At 38.1% G+C, this 20,259-nt stretch overlaps 1 protein-coding gene across 1 annotated transcript in view; it reads left to right on the top strand.

The window, feature by feature from the left end:
• The window catches only part of PRKCE (protein kinase C epsilon), a 284,544-nt gene extending 265,537 nt beyond the window's left edge, over positions 1 to 19,007 (top strand). Inside the window, exon 15 of the mRNA XM_084203613.1 lies at positions 15,786 to 19,007. Within this exon, the coding sequence (XP_084059739.1) occupies positions 15,786 to 15,932 (147 nt within the window). The 3' untranslated portion in view covers positions 15,933 to 19,007. The remainder of the gene's footprint in view (positions 1 to 15,785) is intronic.
• The last annotated feature ends 1,252 nt before the right edge of the window (positions 19,008 to 20,259 follow it).

Raw genomic sequence — 20,259 nt, 5'->3', positions numbered from 1 at the left:
ACTGGCTCCTATCAGCTTTTACTGATAATTTTGAGTATACCTTATATATTTATGATCCATATTTATGATCCATCAGCTATTTTGGGCCAAGTGTATAAATTTGGGTTGTTTGGGTTTTATTGTTGCATAGCAATCTTTGAGCAAGGTCATACTTGAAATTTTTATTTGTCCTCTTAAAACTGAATGTTGTATTCCTTGGAAAGTTAGAGGTGATATAGATCTAGGCTGGAGAGAAAGATCACACAAATGAAAGATAATTATTAATTATTCAACTTCAGAAATGGCAAAGAAATTTAGGGCAGTAAATTTCAAGTGCTATAAAGGTAGTTTTGTATATTTGCCAAGACAGACCAGATTGCACTCACTTTGAAAAATTATGAGAAGAGGGAAGATGTGAACACCAATGAAATATGCTCTACTTTAAAATCTTCATAGAGAGTTCTTCTCTAAATTCAGTTGTGGGTGTAGTATTGAGATTAATTGATTCAGATTAACAAACATAACTGTTCCATAGCAGTGGAATAGCTATGGAAAAAAACATAACTAATGCCTGTGTTTGGAATGGTTTATGGTTCTTAACATCTTTTGGTATTAATAAAGGGCTGTTGATTATTTAAAAGTGATTTGTAATGTTAAGAGCAGATTAAAAAAAATTTTAATCTTGTGTTGAGGAAGGCCTAGTTCTGTGAAAAGATCTGTGAAAAGAGAGGCCAGATTATTAGTCAGAAAATAGACATTCTTGCATGTGATATGTGAGTGTACATATATGTTGGGAAAAAAAGTGCACAATGCATATATAGTTGTCTGTGCATTTAAATTGAATTTTGCATGCACATACAAGAATGCATATATTTACACAGGTAGTCTTCTATTTTCTGACCAACCAGTAAGATGACTAAGGGGGGAATATTTATGATTATATCATGAACACTTTCAAAATAAAACAACACATAAAATATGTTCACATGAGCTCCAGGCAATGTAAAGTGGTGGCACTAAACCAGTAAGGTCATTAGGGAAAATGGTCAAACACTGAGGTCCCATCAGACCATGGAATAATCTGCCAAGGGAGGTCATGGAGGTGGTATTGTGGAAAAAGCCTTGCTTCTGTTCTGCCTCACTCATCTCAAAACACACGAGTTCCCTGACTAGCACAGCTGCCTTGCTTTTCTCTTACCTACCATCCTTTCTCTGCCACAATAAATTTTCTGAGCAGCTATATTACATGGTACTGTCAGGCTGGGCTTCTCCGTGGTTCAGGTATGTCACTTCAGCTCTGCCAGCCTTAAGTCTGAATTTTTCAACTGAGCTTGGAAAAAAAAAACCTACATGGATATTTATTAGCCAAACTTCAAAAGGTTTTGTTGTTCGTTCGTTTGGTTTTTTAAATCTCATTCACACAGTGGAGGGATGTAATTATGTTCCTTATTACACCAGAAATATACCATTAATGTCTTTCTAGTTTGTACATGATTTGATTATTCTAATGATGCTTTGGAAGCTGAAATTTCTTCCTGTGTCCAGTATTAGAGTGGAAATTACCAAAAGGATTTTGAAAAATTGCCTAAGTTTTTTTTTTTGAAAGCTTGCAAGAGTGCCCTGAACAGAGAACTCATACAAATAGCTGAGGTTTAGATTGCTAAACAGTGACAGAAGGGCCACCCTAGACTGTCCTAGGTAGAGACAGTGGGAGTAGATTTGGTGGCTCTGAAACCTGCTGGGAAGGGTGATTGCTTCTGCAGGTAATGACTTGGAATAGAGAATACAGAGGAGGTAAAATGCACTGGGGCTCAGTCCTGTGATGCATGTTATCTGCCAACTCTTCTCTCATAAATCTAGAATCATGAGGCTTTTCAGTGGTAAAATTAATTTTACATATGTGTGTGTATAAAAATAAATAAAGTAAATAAATAAATATTATTCCAGGTCGAGCTATTCTAAATGTTAAACTAGTGTAGGAAAAAAGTCGTAGCTCTGGAGCATGAACATGAGAAATCAAGCAAACTGTTGAGGAGCTAGACAGAAGATACTGGTTGCATCTAAGCTCCAGTGACCTTGCAGTGTCTTTGGAGATCATTTTTACTGTTCTTAAAACATAATTCTTAGAGCTTCACAGCATGTCTTGAACATTTCTGAATATTATTCATCCCTGAATGCAGTTGTGAATATGTAATTGCATATGCAATAAGTACCATTTTAGTGCAGACAGATACCTTTTCTCCAGAGCACCCGTTGTGGGACAGAAAACCCTTTGAGGCATTTTATTCCTCTGTTGAGATTTTGAGATTTTTTTTTTTTTGTGGCGTGTATTTTTCCTGGAATTTTATTTATTTTGGAGCATGAAATTTCCATGATCAGTAGCCATAAGGCCAGGCTATGGTTTGCAATAAGAATCACAAAGACCTTGACAGCATTCAGTGATTCTCTGCTCCCCATCTTTCTTTGTTTCCATGGCTATATTCCTGGCTTGGTTGTGTTGCTTATTTCCACTTTCAAACTGCATTTGCCATCTTAAATATTAAAACAATGGTGCAATCAATTGATCAATTTCTTACAGAAGTTATTGATGTGGTGGGAAGTGGGGTAGATCCTGCTTGGTGGCCCGATGGGATGATTCTGTCTATCCATACCAAATACAAACTATGCATTAAAAACAGTAATTGAAACAGATTACTGCTTCTGCTTTTATGTGTATTGATTAATTTTGTATTTCTATAGTTCTGTGCTATAAATTCTTTGGGCCATTTCTCAGAGCACAGCTGGCCAGCTGAGTGTTTTCCAGAGTAAACCTGTGGCCTACTGACACGTCAGCAAAATCAGCCAGCAAAAAAGCCCAGAAACAAGTGCACAAGTGGCAAAAAGAGGTGCAGTATCACAGCCCCTCTTGCCAGGGGTGAAGGAAAATAGCTGCCTAAAATCTGTTACTCATTTGGCTGAAGTCAGTGAGCATCAATTTCATAGAATCATAGGATAGTGTGGGTTGGAAAGGACCTTCAGAGGTCATCTCCAACCCCTCTGCAGGGAGCCTAATCAACCATATCAGGTGCTCAGAGCCATGTCCAGGTTGTCCTTGAATGTTTCCAGGAATGGGGCATCTCTCACCAATCTGAGCAACCTGTTCAGTGTTTCACTGTCCTCATTGTAAGCAATTTCTTTCTCATAACTAGTTAAAATCTACCCTCTTTCAGTTTAAACCATTACCCCCTGTCCTATGGCAACAGGCCCTACTAAAAAGTTTCTCCTTTTCTTTAAGCCCCTTTTGAGTATTTAAAGTCCACAATATAGGGTCTCCCTGGAGTCTTCTCTTCTCCAGGCTTCACAGCCCCAACTCTCTTTGCCCTTCCTCGTGGGAGATGTGCTCCAGCCCTCTGAAGGCTTTCTGTTTGATTTCTGCAGGATTAACAGAGTAAAATCACTCTCATATTTCTTGGTCACAGCGGCTCCATGTGCTGCAAGGAGCTGTGAGACAGAGGAAGCTCTTAGGCACTCTGCTGCAAGGACAGTCTCACTACAAGCACACTGCTCTCCTTCCAGGCTGAGTTTTCACTGTCAGCCCTTGCAAATGTGCATGCCAACAGACAGACCTGCCTCTTTTATCTACACTGTGCTCCATGTCAGGGCTGGGAAAATTTGAGACGCTGTGTAAGATGTCCTCAACATGAAAAAGCTGAAGAACTCTCAGTGAGAGGGTAATACAAAGCCTGGTGAAACAGATGTTTGCCATTTGTATTTCTTTCTAGCAATTGAGCCAAAGTTTCATCACTAATGGCTTTATCAGTGCCTGTGGCAATCCGTTCCTAGTGGGGCTTTATGGAGATGAAGTTAACAAAATCATATTACAATGATTCACTGTCAACATGCAGCTTTCACAGAACAATGCATTATTTTAATTTTCTCAATGCACTCATAATTTTTTGGTTTTCCATTCTAAAAGCTCAATTTCCTCAAGAGCATTAGAGACAAAATGAATGGGATAGCCTATTGCAGTATTGTATCTTGCACTATGGAGCAACAGCTGCTGCTGGCCAATTCATCTAATGTGACTTCCTTCATTTTACAGTGTCTTCAATTTCTACTGGTACATCACTGAGAATATGTTCTGAGTAATTGTGTGTTCCTTCTTCAGTTCTGACTTCTTGGGGTAGAGAGCTGTTCTAGCAGCTACAACCAGAGACCCAAGAATTGCAAGATGTATAAGTTCCTCCACCAGATTTTCTAGAAACTCATTACGTGGTCCAGGCTGCATCATCTAATCTTTTCTCAGTTCAATTTCCCCTCTGTGGTAATCACAGGCAAAGTTAAGGGCCAGTGAAAAAATACAACTGGGAAATGTCAAAAAACAAGTGCTAAAGATCAGCCTGCTTTTAAATTGACTGAATGCTTAGGACTTCCCTTGGAAGAGTGTTCTTATGCTACACCAGACCTCAGTGTTAGCAGATTTCCTCTCAGCCTCAAATTTTGCCTTTCTCAGCTCCAGTAACTCTAAGATAATGATAAACCATTATCGAAGTCCCTCCCCCCTTAGTTATTGCTATCTGAGCCACACTGTCTGCATGCAGTTTCCTTTGAGAACCCGAACTCCCTCGTTAAGTCTTGACTTAAGGATGCCAGCAATGTGTCCCCTTTCAGTTTTGCACTGCAGCAAAGGTTTGAAATAAAGTCATTCCCAAATATTGAATTCTAGTCGTAGCCAATTATCGTGGGTTACAACTGGAGTCACTGAGCACCGTGAATTTTCTTTTCCCCCTCCCCTGAATGAGCGAAAAACTGGCCAAATTTTGGCAATCCTTTGCCTATGACTGAATGAGAAGCTGGATGCCCACAGTGTTTGGAAGCTGGGTAATAAGTAGCAAATACAAATCAGCACCTCTGGAGTGTGAGCTGGGCTGTTTGCACAGGCAAACAGGCAGACCTGCCCTGTGGGCAGGTGCTGCACTGAATGGCTCACGAAAAATGTCTTGAATTAGAGAGGTGTGCGTTCAAATTGCTGCAGCAACCATCTGCTTACTGTGAAATACGGCTGGAATCCTTAAAGAGGGACCACGTTTCTGGAGAAAACTTTCCAGTGTGTTAGCCTGAAACATGAGCTCTATACTTGCAGATTTATTTTCATACATGAGTGATAACAGGCAAAGATTTTTTGTACTTTTTAATGAGGGATTTTTAACCTAGTGTTGGGAAGTCATGATGCTGTTTTGGTGGGAGTTCCTTGGCACACCTCTACTTTTTTGTGACGATAGATTGTATCATCATCCATGCAGAATTATGACTTTGCCTTTACGCTGTGGGGAAGAAATCCTGTAAAATGCAGTATCATTCAATAGCACCAGAAGGAACATAGGAAATTACAGGCCAAGTAAATTTCTTTTTGTATAAATGTTCTCTCTTTTCAAGTTTGCTTCAGTGTGAATGTCCCTCTTTAAGGTAAGGCCTTCAATATGGGGAAAATGTCAAGGTAGGTCCACTTTTAGGCCTAATAACCTTGAGGTGTCCCTTCAGTTTCATAATATATTTCCATTCAGTCATCAGTGCATGGCAATGAGCATTTAGCAGATGGGCACGCAAGGGGCTATACTGCATGCCTTTGCATGAAGTGTTACTGCTTAGGCACTGGGGAGTGATCTTGAGACCTCAGACCCTCATGTACCATTATTACACATTGAACATGATGTATTTCCCACTTGCTGCAGACATTTCAGGCATAGGAAAACCGTGGGCTTTCTTCTGAGAGTGACACCGCGTTGATTAACATTGAAACATGAAAAAAATGTTTAGAAATGGGGTACACTGTCAAAATGGTTAACATACATCCTTTAAAAAGAACTAAAGAAAAATGGATGTGGACTTTTGAGACAGACTTTTTGTTACTGACAATCATAATGGTGCACCTCCTACATTTTTTCTGCATGCTGCCCCTGTCACAAGGTATCGTGAATCGGAATATTGAATTTCGGATGGTTCCTAGAAGTTACACTTCTCTGCTACTGGGTTTGAGTGTTAGCCAGGTGGCTGCTGATTGAGGAGCATTGGTTGTTTCCAGGCAATGAAGTTCAAGATCTCAGCTGAGCTTGCTGCAGGCAGCTGTGAACAGCAAATAGTACCATAGTTATTCCTGCAGCGTAGCTCGGGCAGTCAGTCCAGTGGCTGGGCAGGACAGAGAAGTCTGGAACACTCCTGCCTCTTCCCTTAACAAAGTAAAAGACCTTGGTTTTCTAAGCTTCAACTAGCTTGGCACTTTGTGCAACCTCTAAGCTTGCCCAAGATGTAAGTACATAGCTTTTGAGGAGCCTATGTGCAGCTTAGAGAAATCAGAAGTAAGTGAGCTGGTATTTTTAAGGGATTTCAGTGTTGGGTTTTTTTTGAATGTACAAGGTTTTGTTTTTCCAGAATTTCTCATTCTGTTAGAGAGTTTGTCTGATTTGGGGTTTTTTTAAATTATCTTCAGTGTCAGTGCCTCCAGCAGCTGTTTTTGGATGTGATTGCCATAACACTAGAATTACAGAAGTTTGAAAGCTACTTCCCAACACTGCAAGTTCCCAAATATTTATAAGTTAAACAACTTTTATTATGTTTCTTTTGATTCTGTACTGGGGATCCATCAGTATTTGTTTGGTTTTGCTGAGTCCTGGTTTTACAGCACTAAAATATTTTCATACTGGATAATTAAGTTCATATAACCATCTGTTAAGTGTACATTGTTAAGTGGTGCCCTTTGTGATAGAGTGATAAGCAACCAGAGGGTACCTGCTTTCCTTTCGGGCTTCCCCAGAAAAACACAAATTCTGTTTCACTTTCTGACTGCTTTAACCTCCAGTGCAATTTTTATGAAGTTATTTGAACCATTAAGTGAAATAATCTTTTTATGTTCACTTGCATTCTTATGTACATTCTCAAGAATTCAGAAATATTTTATTTTTATATTAATGTAGATAATAGATAATATTTCTGGGCTGGGCCTGATCCTGATGTCAGTAAAAATCAGTGGAAAAACACCAAGTGATTAAGAAGCAGTAGCATCTGGCTCTTTATCAGAAGGTGGAATTTATAAAAAAAAAAGTCAAGACTCATTGAAAGCTGGTCTTTTCTGACTAATCCCATCCCAGCTGGAGTCCAGTAAACATTGAGTATAAAAAGAGCTTTGGCTTTGGGTTTATTTCTCGTGCAGAACTTCCTGTACTAGCAGTACACGATGCTAACGCAAGCATTAGGTATTACCAGGGTGTTCACCCAAAATGGGCAGCAAAAATTTGTCAGTGTGTGTTCCCAGCTCAGCATACTGGTGCAAAACTTCATTCCTTTGGCATATGCACTGCAAGGCAGAGGGAGGACTGAAGCAGCTGATGTGTAGCTACTGATCGACAGTGGCAGGACAGGAAAGACACCTCTACGTGGTGAGGAGTCCTAGCGCTTCATTAGCTGCTGCTTTCCTCAGCTAGGCTGCTGTGCTGGCATAAGGGATTTGGGTACTGTGGAGGCACAGACCTCCTGCTGGTCCTCTCAACAGCATGCTCCAGGGGTCACATGCTTAAGTCCTGCAGGATGAGAGGAACACTCAGTATAAACACTTGCGAAAAACCTTGAGCACAGATCTTGTTCCTTGCATGCCATATTCACTTTTGTGAAGGACCTAGAGAACAGCAGCTCTCTTGGCTGAATTCTGGAGTTTGGAAAGGAAGGATTTGAAGACCATGACTGCCTGTGACTCTTTGGAAGACTGTGATTATATTTGACCAGAACAGGAAGAAAGGGAGATTGAGTTTTTGTTGTCATATCTGCATTAACAGCTCAAATTCCCAGCAAGATGGGATTTCTGCTGTGCAAAAAGCCATATAAGTGAAAGACAGGAGATTTTAGACAGTGATAGAGGCATCACAGCCCACCAACAGGAGACCAAAAATAGGAAGAAAACTAGATGAATGATGAAGAGAAAATTACTCAAGCTCAAAGCAAATCAGTAGCAAAACCAAGAATTAAAGTCATGTCACTTCAATATCTGCTATGTCATGCCATGCTCTTTGAATAAAACTGTATTCTAAAAAAGGCAGCTACAGGGTCTGGAAGAAAGGTGGAAAGAAGATGTATTGAGAGGCATAAGTAATAGGCATTCATGCATAGTCCTACAATGTCTTTTATTCAGCCTATGATCTGTCTGTGCATTAGTTAAAAAAAAAAAAGGCAGCATCCTCAGCTGCTTTCTAAAGTCACATGCACCTTTATTTTGCTCTGTTTTTGTAAAGACTTAAAAATAATCATTACACTTAAAATTTAATCTCTAACAATTCAGAGGTCTTAGCAATAACCATCATTGTGTAGCTTTCTCCATTTGTCTTAGGTAAAACCTGCTGTACCATTTTGCTGTATGAAAGCCTGTCATATGCATCCTCCATGTCAAACTAATTAGCTAGAGTATCAAAGAGCATAAATTTCCAGAAATGTAGGTATTCTTGCCAAAAGCTGTGTAACACTCCTACTCTATGGCCTGTAATGCAAACCATTTTAGTATGTAACTGAGTCTTGGAATTTTGCTCCTACAATACAAGTTGTCACACCTTTCAAGCTGTGATTTTTTCTGCATCCAGCCTCACAATGCACATGTCAATGCTCCTTTGTAGAGGAGGGCTCAGAATCACAAGATGCTACTATCATCAGGAAGATTTCCATAATGTGGTACTTTTCTGTAAAGAAATGTGTAGGTGACTGTAAGCAAAATAAAATGTAGGAAAATCAGACAGTATTTATTCAGGATACGCAGAGTGTCTTGAAATATCTCATTATATCACCCATCAATTTACTGACATCATAATCTCCTTAATTTATTCCTTTTCTTTGTGATTGCTTAAAGAATGCAAAGTAAAGTAAATAAATCTTTCACAGAATATATCTGGTCAAGTGTCTCAGAACTCAGTTAGTCTATATTTGGATAACTTTCTCAGTGATTTTGCAGATGTCTCCTGGAAGCCACTGAAATTCTGGGGTAAGCCCCGGACTTACCAACCTGCCTCACTTTTTCCTCTGCTTTGCCAGTCAGCTCCATTGTCTAGAGAGCCCTTGGTGCCCAAGTGCCAGGGATCAGGAAGGCCAAAAGGCTTCCACACGTGTGTATGAGGACTCACCAGCAGGTGGTTCAGCACAGTCACAGATGCACCAGCCCTGATTCCTGTCACTCTGCTATGACAGCGGTAGAAATGCAGTTTCAGGAGAGCTACATCTCTACAACTGAAAATGGGCTAATCTTGGATGTGTTCCAGGATGTAAAAGGGAAGGTGACATGGCTGATCATGACCTTAGAGCAGCTGAGGATATGAGTGGAAGCTTGCCAGTGTACTGTGAATTAGAGAGACACACAGATAAAATCTGCACTGCAGAGTTGGTCATAAGGTTTGCAGTAGGACTCACATTGTGCAGGTAAAAGGTATTTCCATATGATAGTTCCGTTACTTTCTCTTCTTCTTTCCTCTCCTTCCCAAGAAGAAATATGAAATTGTTTCTCATGAGGCTAAATCTCTCAAAGAAGCCCAACTTAAGGGGAAGCTGTAGTGTAGGAATTCAGAAGTTGGCACTCTTTACCTGCAATTTTTTCATTTCAAAAAATGCATGTATTCTACCATAGCATAGCTAATGAGCAATGGCTCTGTGTCCCAATTGAGTCCTAATGGAAGCAAGCCCTGGGAAGAACACCATGGATTTTTAACAAAGGACTAACCACAGATGGAAAGCTGGTGCTGAGCTCCCCTAAAGCTCCTGTGAAATCTATCTCCATCCAAGTTTTGCACAGAAATAACTGTTGTGGTGTAGCATTCAGGCCATGAACAAAGGTTTGCTATATATATATAGCATTTTGCTGTACACAACTTTAGTGCTGTGTACTCAAGGTGATGAGGACACTCAAGTAGGGCCATGGAGGACGAGAGAGGCACAGGGATTACTGGAAGAGATTCATTGCTCAGGCCATGAACACAGGGTGGTTGTCAGGGAACCACCAGGGAGCTTTGATTTTGTTTGCCTTGCTGTTTGTTTTGCGGTGGTGGTTTTGGGAGGCTCTGGTTTTGAGGAAGTCTGAGTGAAAGTGACATACAAAGGCTGACATTCTGGCCGTGGAGTCATTAAATGTTTTTGCCCCTAATTGTTTAGGTTATTCCTCCTTCCTAGTTGACCCATTTCACATTCCTAAGAAAGGGAATACCATTTCAATATAAATGTGGTTTTAGTTTAGTGTATCACAAATGATCCCTTTTAAAATCCATCATTTTGTGAATTTGCTTGGTGTTTATGAAATATCTGTGTACTTCCATAGCAGGTTAAAGGGAGAACTGCACAGGTTGACATGCTTTTCAAATACTGTTTCACTACCTATTAACATCTTTATTGAGTGGGGGGGCTTTCCCACTACTGTCACTTAATGTGGTGTCCTTTACCTCTAATGAAAGCATAGTCTAGGAGAATGAAATCTCACTCTCTGCTTGGAAGTAATGAATGTTGTTATACTTTAAAAAGCTACTTGGATTCAAAAGCCTTCTTATCATCATAAGCTTCAGCTGAATATATTACAGCTCATGGCAAATGTGCTGTCACTGTTCTATGTGTGAATAGAGCAATTAACATGCTGAGAAAAATTTAATGACTTGTAAAGTTACTTTGATAACATGTATTTCTTATCTTCTGAAATCAGACAAGCTAGGAAATGCTTTTTATACTGATACAGATTCTCAGGACATGCAAATACTGTGAAGAGGCATCCTGAGGATAAACTGAAAGACAGGCCTGAAGTGCTGTGCTTCTTAGCCCATTTCCTTTAAAATATTCCTACTGCATTTATTTATAAAGGGCATGAGTTATGTGCAAAAGTGAGTGCTCATTATAGTTCATCTCAAATATTTAGAAGCTACTACACCTTTGCAAAAAGAGATCCAATCAGTGGTGCAAAGTGTGCTGTGGTTTTTGTTATCATAATAAGGAGAGGTGAACGAGAGGACGGTGACACGTGAGGTTAGCCACATAGCCTTGTGCTTCAAACCAGCTGGTTTGATGGCTCAGTTTCCCTTTGTCTTGAAAAATATAATCTGAAAATCTTATCAGCAATGAGGTAAATACAAAATGTTTGAGCTTTTATCATCCTGACGGAAGAATTTCTTCTTGATGATACCGTGTCACACTTATTACTTACTGAAGCAAAATTTTGGATAAAATTAAGTGATACCAATACCTATGAAAAAGTGTGACTCTTGCTGCATGTCCCATTCCTGCTGCCCTGTGCCCCTGGAGCTGCACATCAAAAGCTGCAGCAGCCTTCTATATAAATTATTTTTTTATATTTATATTTCTACATATTATATTGCTTCTATTGAAACAGCATATTGTGAATTTGTAGGACGATCAGACTAAAACACAAACCCCAGTCTTTTGTGGCAGTGTTGTTTCCTAGCCACCACCTCCTCCATCTGTTTCTTACCTTCTCTGAGTAGCCTTTGAAGCTGCTGGACAATGCTAGCACAGTTATGGGAGCAGTTGAGCTTTCAGTGGACTTGAAAGGGTTTCAGTGATTTCCGTGAATTAAATGAAAATAAGTAACAGACTAAAGAGAGAGACTTCTTAATGTCTCCAAACTGGAGAATTAATTTAATCTTTATTAGGCAGAAGAGAGTCCACTGAGCCTCTTGGCCTCATGACACATCTGATGAGTTGTCCAAGCTTTGCTGAGTTCCCTGGATTGGAACACCCTCTGTCAGGTACCTTCTTGCAAGGATTTCTGTGGCTTTTCAATACCAAAGGCTCCCATCATTCACATTTGGTTCATGTAATTAATGGAAGGAATGGCAAGTTTTCACTTTCTGAAAGTATTTTTAATGATAGGAACATCAACTTAAATTTCTTTTTTCACTCTGAAATTCATGTAAAGTCATTTAATAACCACTGACAGACAAGGTTGGTAATCCTCAACACTGGAAAGCTCAATAAGCAGATTTTAGTGGGGTTTTCGTAAGTTTGAGTTTGTAACTGCAGGTAGAAATTGAATGTTTTATTGAAATGGCAGTGAAAACAAAAACAATTCAGAAAACCAGTTTAATGTGTGCTTATTACCAACATCTTTTAATAAATATATGAAGAAATCTGAAAATAAAAAAAGCATTTTGATTCCAATAACTCTTTTTCCAGAATTGTACAGGCCAACTACAAAAACTGATTAAATGGTGTTTTATCAAGAGATAACCTGTTATAGTTTCTGATATCTTTATCTCTTTGAATAGAATAAGACGTGATTTTGACTGAAAAATTGTCATCCTTGATGGGTAGTAGTCATATGGGTTAATTAGTTCAAGTGTTGCATCTAATCAGATCACGTCTCCTAAGTTACACAGTCACTGCTCAGACAGGAGACCTCTGAAGCACTTGCACTGCTGGGAAAACCAAAAGATAAGTGGCCAGCACATGTCCTGCACTGTGGGTAGCCACTATTCCTTCTCAGTACCAGAGATTTTCCGCTGGTGGAGCAGCCATCTTTCTGATGAGGCTTAGAATTGGAATTTGGTCTTTTTTGGTCATTGCCAGTGCAGTGTGGAGTTGGTCACCTACTGCTGGGAGCTTTTGGGAAGCTGCTGTGCCCCTGCTCTCGTGTAGCTAAAGACAAGATGCTTGGGCAGTCTAGAGAGAAAAAAAGGAGCATCTGAAACCTGATGGAATTTCTGTGTGTTCAGCAGGACAGCCGTAGCTCCGGGTGCTCTTCTTTCCTAGTACTGTAGTTTCCTCAGTCGTCTGAAATGGAAGAGTCTAACCTGGAAAAAAATCTGAAAAGTTTAAAATAATGTGTCCCAGTGTCTTAGGAGCCGCAGGCTAAATAAACAGAATCCCACCCATATAATTACTGCATTTTAAATTATGCATTTAGCAGCCAATCTAAACATTCTTCCTTTTGTCTCCATGATTTTTTATTGTTCAAAGTCGGATAAGAGCCGCACTCTGTTTCTTTCATATATTCTCCTTACTTTGCAGATCTTCCTTCTTTTCTCAGCTTCTCTGCTAGGAGACAGGCACAGCCCTTCATGCCTTCATCCTGAGCCCTCATGATGCAACTGTGGGATGGTTCATGCTCTTGGCCTGCAGAGTATGCACAGTGCAAGTACATTAGAACAGCAATAGTAGCAGAAATGTGGCCAGACCTGTTTTGTCTTAGCAAATGGAGCCTTGCAAAATAGTCATAGCTTCAGGAAGAAAGTGACCAAGTTGCTAAGGAGGGCTTCTCAAATAAATCTTCCTGTTGAAAAGAAGCACTTGTTATGATTGCTACCTTGGCTTAATCCACTCACTTTTGTTCCCTGTGATTTGTTTAATTTCACTTCATCAGTTGGTTAGTTAGAGACCTGTTAGCATATCCTTGCAATCGTAGATTGCTCCTTGCTTGTCCTGTTAATAAATTGGGTGATTTACATCTGTGCTGCCTAAACTGCTACATGGAATTGTTTATAAATCAGAGAAAATAAAGCCTTCTCTTTCCTCCTTTGGTCTTGAAGTCATATTTTAAATGCAGGATTTTAAATCTAAGCAAATACCTTTGGTTGTTGTTCCAGAAGTGTTTGGGATTCCCTACTGGCAGGACAGTTAGTTTTAATCAATAGAATTTACATACACCAATGCTGGGACTCTTTTTCAGATGTACTCTTCTGTGTTTTGTTTCGTCCAACACCTTTCAAGTCTTAGTGATTTCTGGAATAAGTATCCATGGGGAATTCATTGCCCCTGATAGGCTTTCAGGAATTTGTCATTTTACCCTTTAAACTTAAGCAAGGAAATAATACTTTTCACAAATATGTTCAATATGAAAACTTGAAAACAATATATATTCTATTTGTTTTCAGCTGCTTGAGAGTTTATTTGCCCTTGATAGATAATAAAAGTGTGAGGGTAGTCACATTTCTTTTACATATAACTACAGTTCTGAATTTGAATTCTACTTTTTCCAAATACTCACCTTCTTCTGCTTTAGTGAGTATTCCTCTGGCAAATTAATTGTGTGAGTGTGTGAAAATACACAGGAGAACATGAAAAATGTAGACGCAGTTGCAATGTAATGCTTTTAAGAATTAAGATGGAATTTTATTCTTATTTTGCAGGTTTTGCCCAAATTATTTGGAAAAAACCTCATAAAGTCCAAAGCCATGTCCCTCATGCCTCTTAAGCAATTCAGAGTTACATAAGTCACATACATTTCATGTCTGGTCTTTATGTAAAAAGTAAATATTTAAAATGAAAATATATATATGTTTGTTAAGTCCATATCCTCTTCCTTTTAATGGAATTCTGTAGATAGAGGTTGTAGATTTTTGTTTGCCTGCACTTAGAAAGTATTTGGTTTACAAGTGACAGTCTCTTGCATTTACACAGACCTTTCTTTCCCTATATCTATAAAGTTCATACAAACAGTGTAGGTGAAGGTTGCTGTGACTATTTTACAACTGGGAGAAAAAAAACTGTTTAGTGTTTCAGTAGAGCTGATGAATAAAATACATTTTTATATATATATATATATATATATATATATATATATATATGTGAGTATATATATATATGTTATAGAAAAGTTTACCTACATTGAAAAGTGGTAATCTAAAATATCCCATTTTGAATATATTAATATATTTATGATCTATGACTATTTCATTTTATCATTTTACTTTGCAAGTCAAATAGCTGTTCTATTTCCAGTGCCATTTAATCTCAGACATGGGCAGGAGGAACACAAAGCTCATTTTCAATGTGTCAGTGTGCCTCCATTAAGGATCACCCAGGTAATCACTGGTTTCCATGACACAAAGAGAAAAGAGACAGCATAAAGAAAAATGTTTGCTCCAATTCCCTGAACCTGTACATGCCTGAAATGTGCTGCCAACGTGGAAAATGTGGACGCTGCAGGTTCAGAGGAATGACCATGGAGAACAGTTTCTGCTGTAGCCTAGAGGTTTTTTTCCAAGTAAGTGGTCACAGATAGTCACTGTTGTGAGTGTCATGAGGACAGCAAATCAGCCTCCCCAACTCTGTCTCTCTTAATACCTCTTGTCCCTGAACATGCACAGCTGCACTTTGTCGGCCCAACTTTGCTGAAGGAGCGAGGTGCTTTAGACTTGCCTGGGAAAATCCTGATGCCATTGAAATAAAGAAGAGTTCTGAAGTGGATTTCTCTGGAGACAGGATTTCACATTTTGCATGGTGCTCTCAATTACATATGGCTGCATTAGGAAATCTGAGTTGCCAATGTTGAGCTCAAGGGTTTCGGAATGAGAGCTGTTGGAAGCTTTACCTCAGATTTTTAAACATGAGTGTAGCCTGTATCACTTGTAGTGATATTAAAAAAATGGTTAACTTAGACTTGAAACACTGGGCTGTGTTTGGGGGAAATCAATTAAATCAGTTCACTCTGTGACTCTGAAATGAGATATGATTATGTTCAAATCCAAGAGGAAACAGCCATACCACCTACTATGCCAAAGCCTTTTTAAAACTAGTCCTAATCTCAGCTTCCTGCTTTATCATCATACTGCTATTCCTTCGCCTGTCAGAGACCGAGAGTCTCTGGGACCTCATTTATAGTTCTGCTTCTGTGGCCTCTCCTAAACTCATTTATAATTCTTGCTCCTCTAGCTTCTCTCATATGTCTGTTATTATTTGTGTGAAGTAGCTCCTCTTTTATTTCAACCATTCCAGAAAATTCAGCCTTTCAGGGTGGGTTGGAGATGAGCACTTTTTAATTTATTGTGCTGTTTTACCATTCACCTTATTTATATTTTTCTTCTCAGAAAACCAAAAGGGATGTAAATAACTTTGATCAAGACTTTACACGAGAAGAACCAGTATTAACACTAGTGGATGAGACAATTATAAAACAAATCAATCAAGAAGAATTTAAAGGGTTCTCTTATTTTGGAGAAGAGCTACTGCCATAGACAACATTAGGCTGACGGATGAATGATGCTACAAGAAGTGATTCTGAAGACATCATCAGATTACTGAGACTCAGTAGATCAAGAACTACTTCTTTAACCCTGAGCCCATATCCCAAGTTAAAATATATATTTATTGTTTTTTTTCCTTTTATCTTCTGACCTGAAAGCACTCTTAATTTCTGTCTCACAAAGCAATGCAAAATAATTTTGTATCAGAAATTGTGGATGTAACACACTGCCATATATTTGCAACTTTTCTTTTATTCCTAAGAATAGGAATTCCCAGAGGACAAAATTGTATCTTTTCCATAGGAAATGAAGCTGTGCTATTGAAAGCAATTTAGCAGACCACGTTCTGTAATCATCATATATAATTAAGCTAAGAAGGTGAGAACTGCTTCTTCTGCAGTGGTGGTTATGGTGAGATTTGTACTCAGATGCCCTTTGGAAAGCAAAGTCTGCCTTCATGGAGGTGTAATCCTCGATTATTAATTTTTTGTGGAGAGGTACAAACTATGAAGTTGTCCAGAAAAAGAAGCACATCACTTAAGGCTTTCAGTGAACTTCCTCATACAATATACAGGAAGCTCTTAGGAAAAAGAGACAAGAAGATAACTGAAATTTTATTTAAGGCAAGAAACAGATGCTACATGGATAGATATTAAAGGGCTAAAGAATAAAAAGCCTACAGTACTTTAACTCAGCTATATATAGCCATTTTACTGTTTTTCAGACAATTTGATGTACTATCCATGTTACCAAATTTAATATCCTTTTAAACGAACCATTAATGTGACGGCAAGCTTGCAAATGTTTACAGTTAATTTGACATAAAAAATTAATTATAAACATTATAAATTTGCCTTTTCCATAGTAGCTAAGTTGGTAAATAATTTCTTATTTATATTTATTTTCTCTGCAGTGTGTTACTTTTGCACACTTTTACAAAACCATAATACTACTGTGTTTGTTGGGTTTTATGTTTAAAATCTAAAGAGAAATCTGCTTTTAGAAGACACACAATAAGGCTACACATGCATTATGTGGAGATGTGTTAAAAAACTGAAGATCAAATATTCACAAACTGACATTATTGAAAGCTGTAAATTGATTTTTTTTTTTGTGTATGAATTGAAATGGTAACTCATGTGGACAATATTACTAATGTGAAGTTACCTCCTGTAGATATGCAAACAGTGTTATGTACTTATATTTCCAGGAGTACCCTGTGATTTGGTTTTGGTTTTAATCTTTTTTTTGTTTTGTTTTCTTTTTTTTTTTTGTGTACATGTATCGCTGAGGTAATTTTATTATATATTTTACTGGACTGAGTGAGCGGTCATTGGAATCCATTTTAATTGTTGCACATGGATTTCCAGCTGCACAAAAATATATATACTTGTGATTGGCAAAGTGGCACTAAAGAAGCTTTTTTGCCTTTTGTACAGGTGAGATTTTGTATATAGTGTTTGCTGCAAGGCCTGTGGAATTCATTGAATATAGAGGTATCAACTGCTGCATGTTCAGGCATACTATTAAAATGTTAGTCTATGAAAGAATAATTATAATAATGTCCATGTGCAATACTCTTGTATGTGTATTGGTTCAAGTTACTGTCAGAAAGATGAGGTTTTTGTTATAAAAGACGTAGACATATATTAAGCTATACTAAATCTCTTGTATAGTTCTCTTCAACTCTATTATGACGTGATAGAGCTCGGAAAGAGAAAGGAATGTTACAAATCGTGGTGGACAAAGTGTGAATCATTGGCTTTAAGAGATAATCTCGGTCTCAAGCAGATGAGTTAGTTTGTGTCAGTTTTGCGTCTGGCTGCTCATAGCCTGTTACTGATGACACCATTCAGTTCCATTTTGTTTTGTTTTTAAAACTCAGGTGTAATTATTATATATATTCTTATGATTATTTCAAAATATTAAATATTATGATATATCAATTAATGTGTTGTCTGGCCTACAAGTGTAATAAGGATCAAGCCTTTAGTTTAATTTAATTTATCTTCAGTAATCTTTTGTACTGGGAAAAGACTAGCTTCTGGAGCTGAGTACCAGCACAGAAACATCTTAATGATTGCATCATCTCAATGTTTAAATCTCTTTCTCTCTTAGAAATATATTGTAGAGCTGCCCATCAATCTGTGTCTCGCCACTGGCTCTGTTTATTTCTCGTCACGGTTAGCTTTTGACATCCAGGCAAGAACTGATCACAATGCTAAGGCGTTCTTTTCCATGGCTGAGTAGACTGCTAGGAAGGCAAGTTCTGGGATCGTGCACTACTGTTTGTCCAACAAGGGGCCTTCACACAGAGCTCTGAGCATTTACTTTGAAGGAATAAAAGCATCCCATGCAGCTGTTGTGCACAAGCTATGTAGTCTGTATTCCCCTTTCTAACACGGAGATAATTAGCAAACGTCCGCATGTCGAGAGGCCTCAGCGCCCGCAGAGTTGGGTAGGATGCTAAGAGAAAAGTGAAGGAGATAGAAACTATTGCATGGGCAGATATTTCTTCCATATAAATAGTTAGATTCTCTGCCTTGGGTTTACATCAGAAGGTCTGTCTGTTACCTTGAACATTTTTTAAAGATAACTCTTAGAAAAGGACATTCTGTTACATTTCTGCCTGTTCTGTAGAATCTTTTCTGTTCCTTCTTTGTAAAATGAGTGCAAAATGCCAAAATTATTATTCATAATAATAATTATAAAGAATACATTGTTTCTTGGTTTTTCTCCCAAACTTTAAAAATGGAAATAAGTTTTTCTCCATAGGGTGAAAAATAATTCTCTCCAAATAGGCCTAAAAATTACCTCTTTTTAAATTATGTGCAGAATAGTTCTGGCTAAATATGAAATGTATTCCGTTGGGGGGCAGGGTTTTTTTTTTATTGTGAGGATTTATTTGTACAGAATTTTTTTCTTATGGATGTAATTTGAATCTCTTGCCACTCATTAGTGTTATTTCATCGTAAACATTATTACTGTGCCAAATGTACTGTATTCAAAAGGATGTGAATGTGTATTGTTTTGGAACCTAATAAATACAATGATGTTAAATCTTATTTTTTCCCCAAAGTTTTCATGAGTATTTCCAAATGAGGAAGAAAGAAAGATGAAGGTTTGAGTATTTTTCCTGCTATGTGTTGTACAAAATTTCGTGAGCTTGTCTTTTAGGAGTGAACATTTTGCAAAGGAAGGATTTGCTAACAAGAGCCTCACCTGTGAAGCACTGAACACTCCAAGAAAAACACAGGTAACAGTGTGTGATTGCTATTTTTCTTGGGTAATACAGCATTTACCTCAAAAATACCATGCAGGTGAGTTTACTTTTTTTTTTCTGCTTACTGGATACATCACATTCACTGAGTTCTGACTGACCCCAGCACTCTGCTCAGCTGCATTTGTTAAAACTCATTTCAGCAGGGCACTTGGAGTGCAGACACATTGCACTGCTTTAGTCTCGCATTGGATTGAATAGAGGGATTAATAGTATGCATCAATTTAGCTAAGGGTCACAGAGCTTAATAAATTATTTAATTTACTTAATATTTCAATATGACCTTGACAAATATTTTATTTTATCATTTCATCATAGTTCAGTTTGCACCTTAAATATTTTCCCGTTGCATGGTCTGAAATTCCTAACTTCAGTAGATCAACTATCAGCATACTCTGGCAGTAAATCTAGTAACAATCTCCAGTTAGTATACCTAAGTAGTAGGTATACTAACTAGCTTAAAAAAAAAATAATTATATTTTAGCTGTGTTTTCTGTTCAAATGGCAACTTTTGCATAAACCTCTTTTTTTTTTTTTCTTTATGCTGAGTCTTCCCAAAGTCACTGAATGTGTTTGGTGCCTATGAGCATATTCCAGTTCCTGTGTATTGACAGCATTAGCATAATCATTGCCACACAGATTTTACCAGTTAAATAACCATGTAACTTGGATTTTCTGGCTGTGTGTTGCAGCCTTACAAGCATATGAAGGCTTATCTTCATCTCACAAACAATAAGCATCACTGGTCTCCAAACAGATCAATTCATATCATGTTTTTTTTTAATGCTGTAAAACTGATGTCTGTTAGGAACAGTTTTTATCCTTGCTGATGGGCTGCAGAATTTGGGAACACAACAGTCTTTGGAGTTGCAGTTTCATCAGCTGTCCATGTTCTAAATGTGGTACTGACTGTTCAGGAAGAGAGTCTCAGCAGGAAGTATCTGTCTGCTTCTGTGGCCTTCCAGAGACAGGAGCTGTCAGATCATTTTATAATCAAAAAGATTATCATCCTCCTGGTAGTCGAGTAAGTTACCTGAT

The sequence above is a fragment of the Fringilla coelebs genome (assembly GCF_963513975.1).
Source record: "Fringilla coelebs genome assembly, chromosome: 3".
NCBI classification, from domain to species: domain Eukaryota; kingdom Metazoa; phylum Chordata; class Aves; order Passeriformes; family Fringillidae; genus Fringilla; species Fringilla coelebs.
This window is presented reverse-complemented; position numbering and strand designations above follow the sequence as displayed.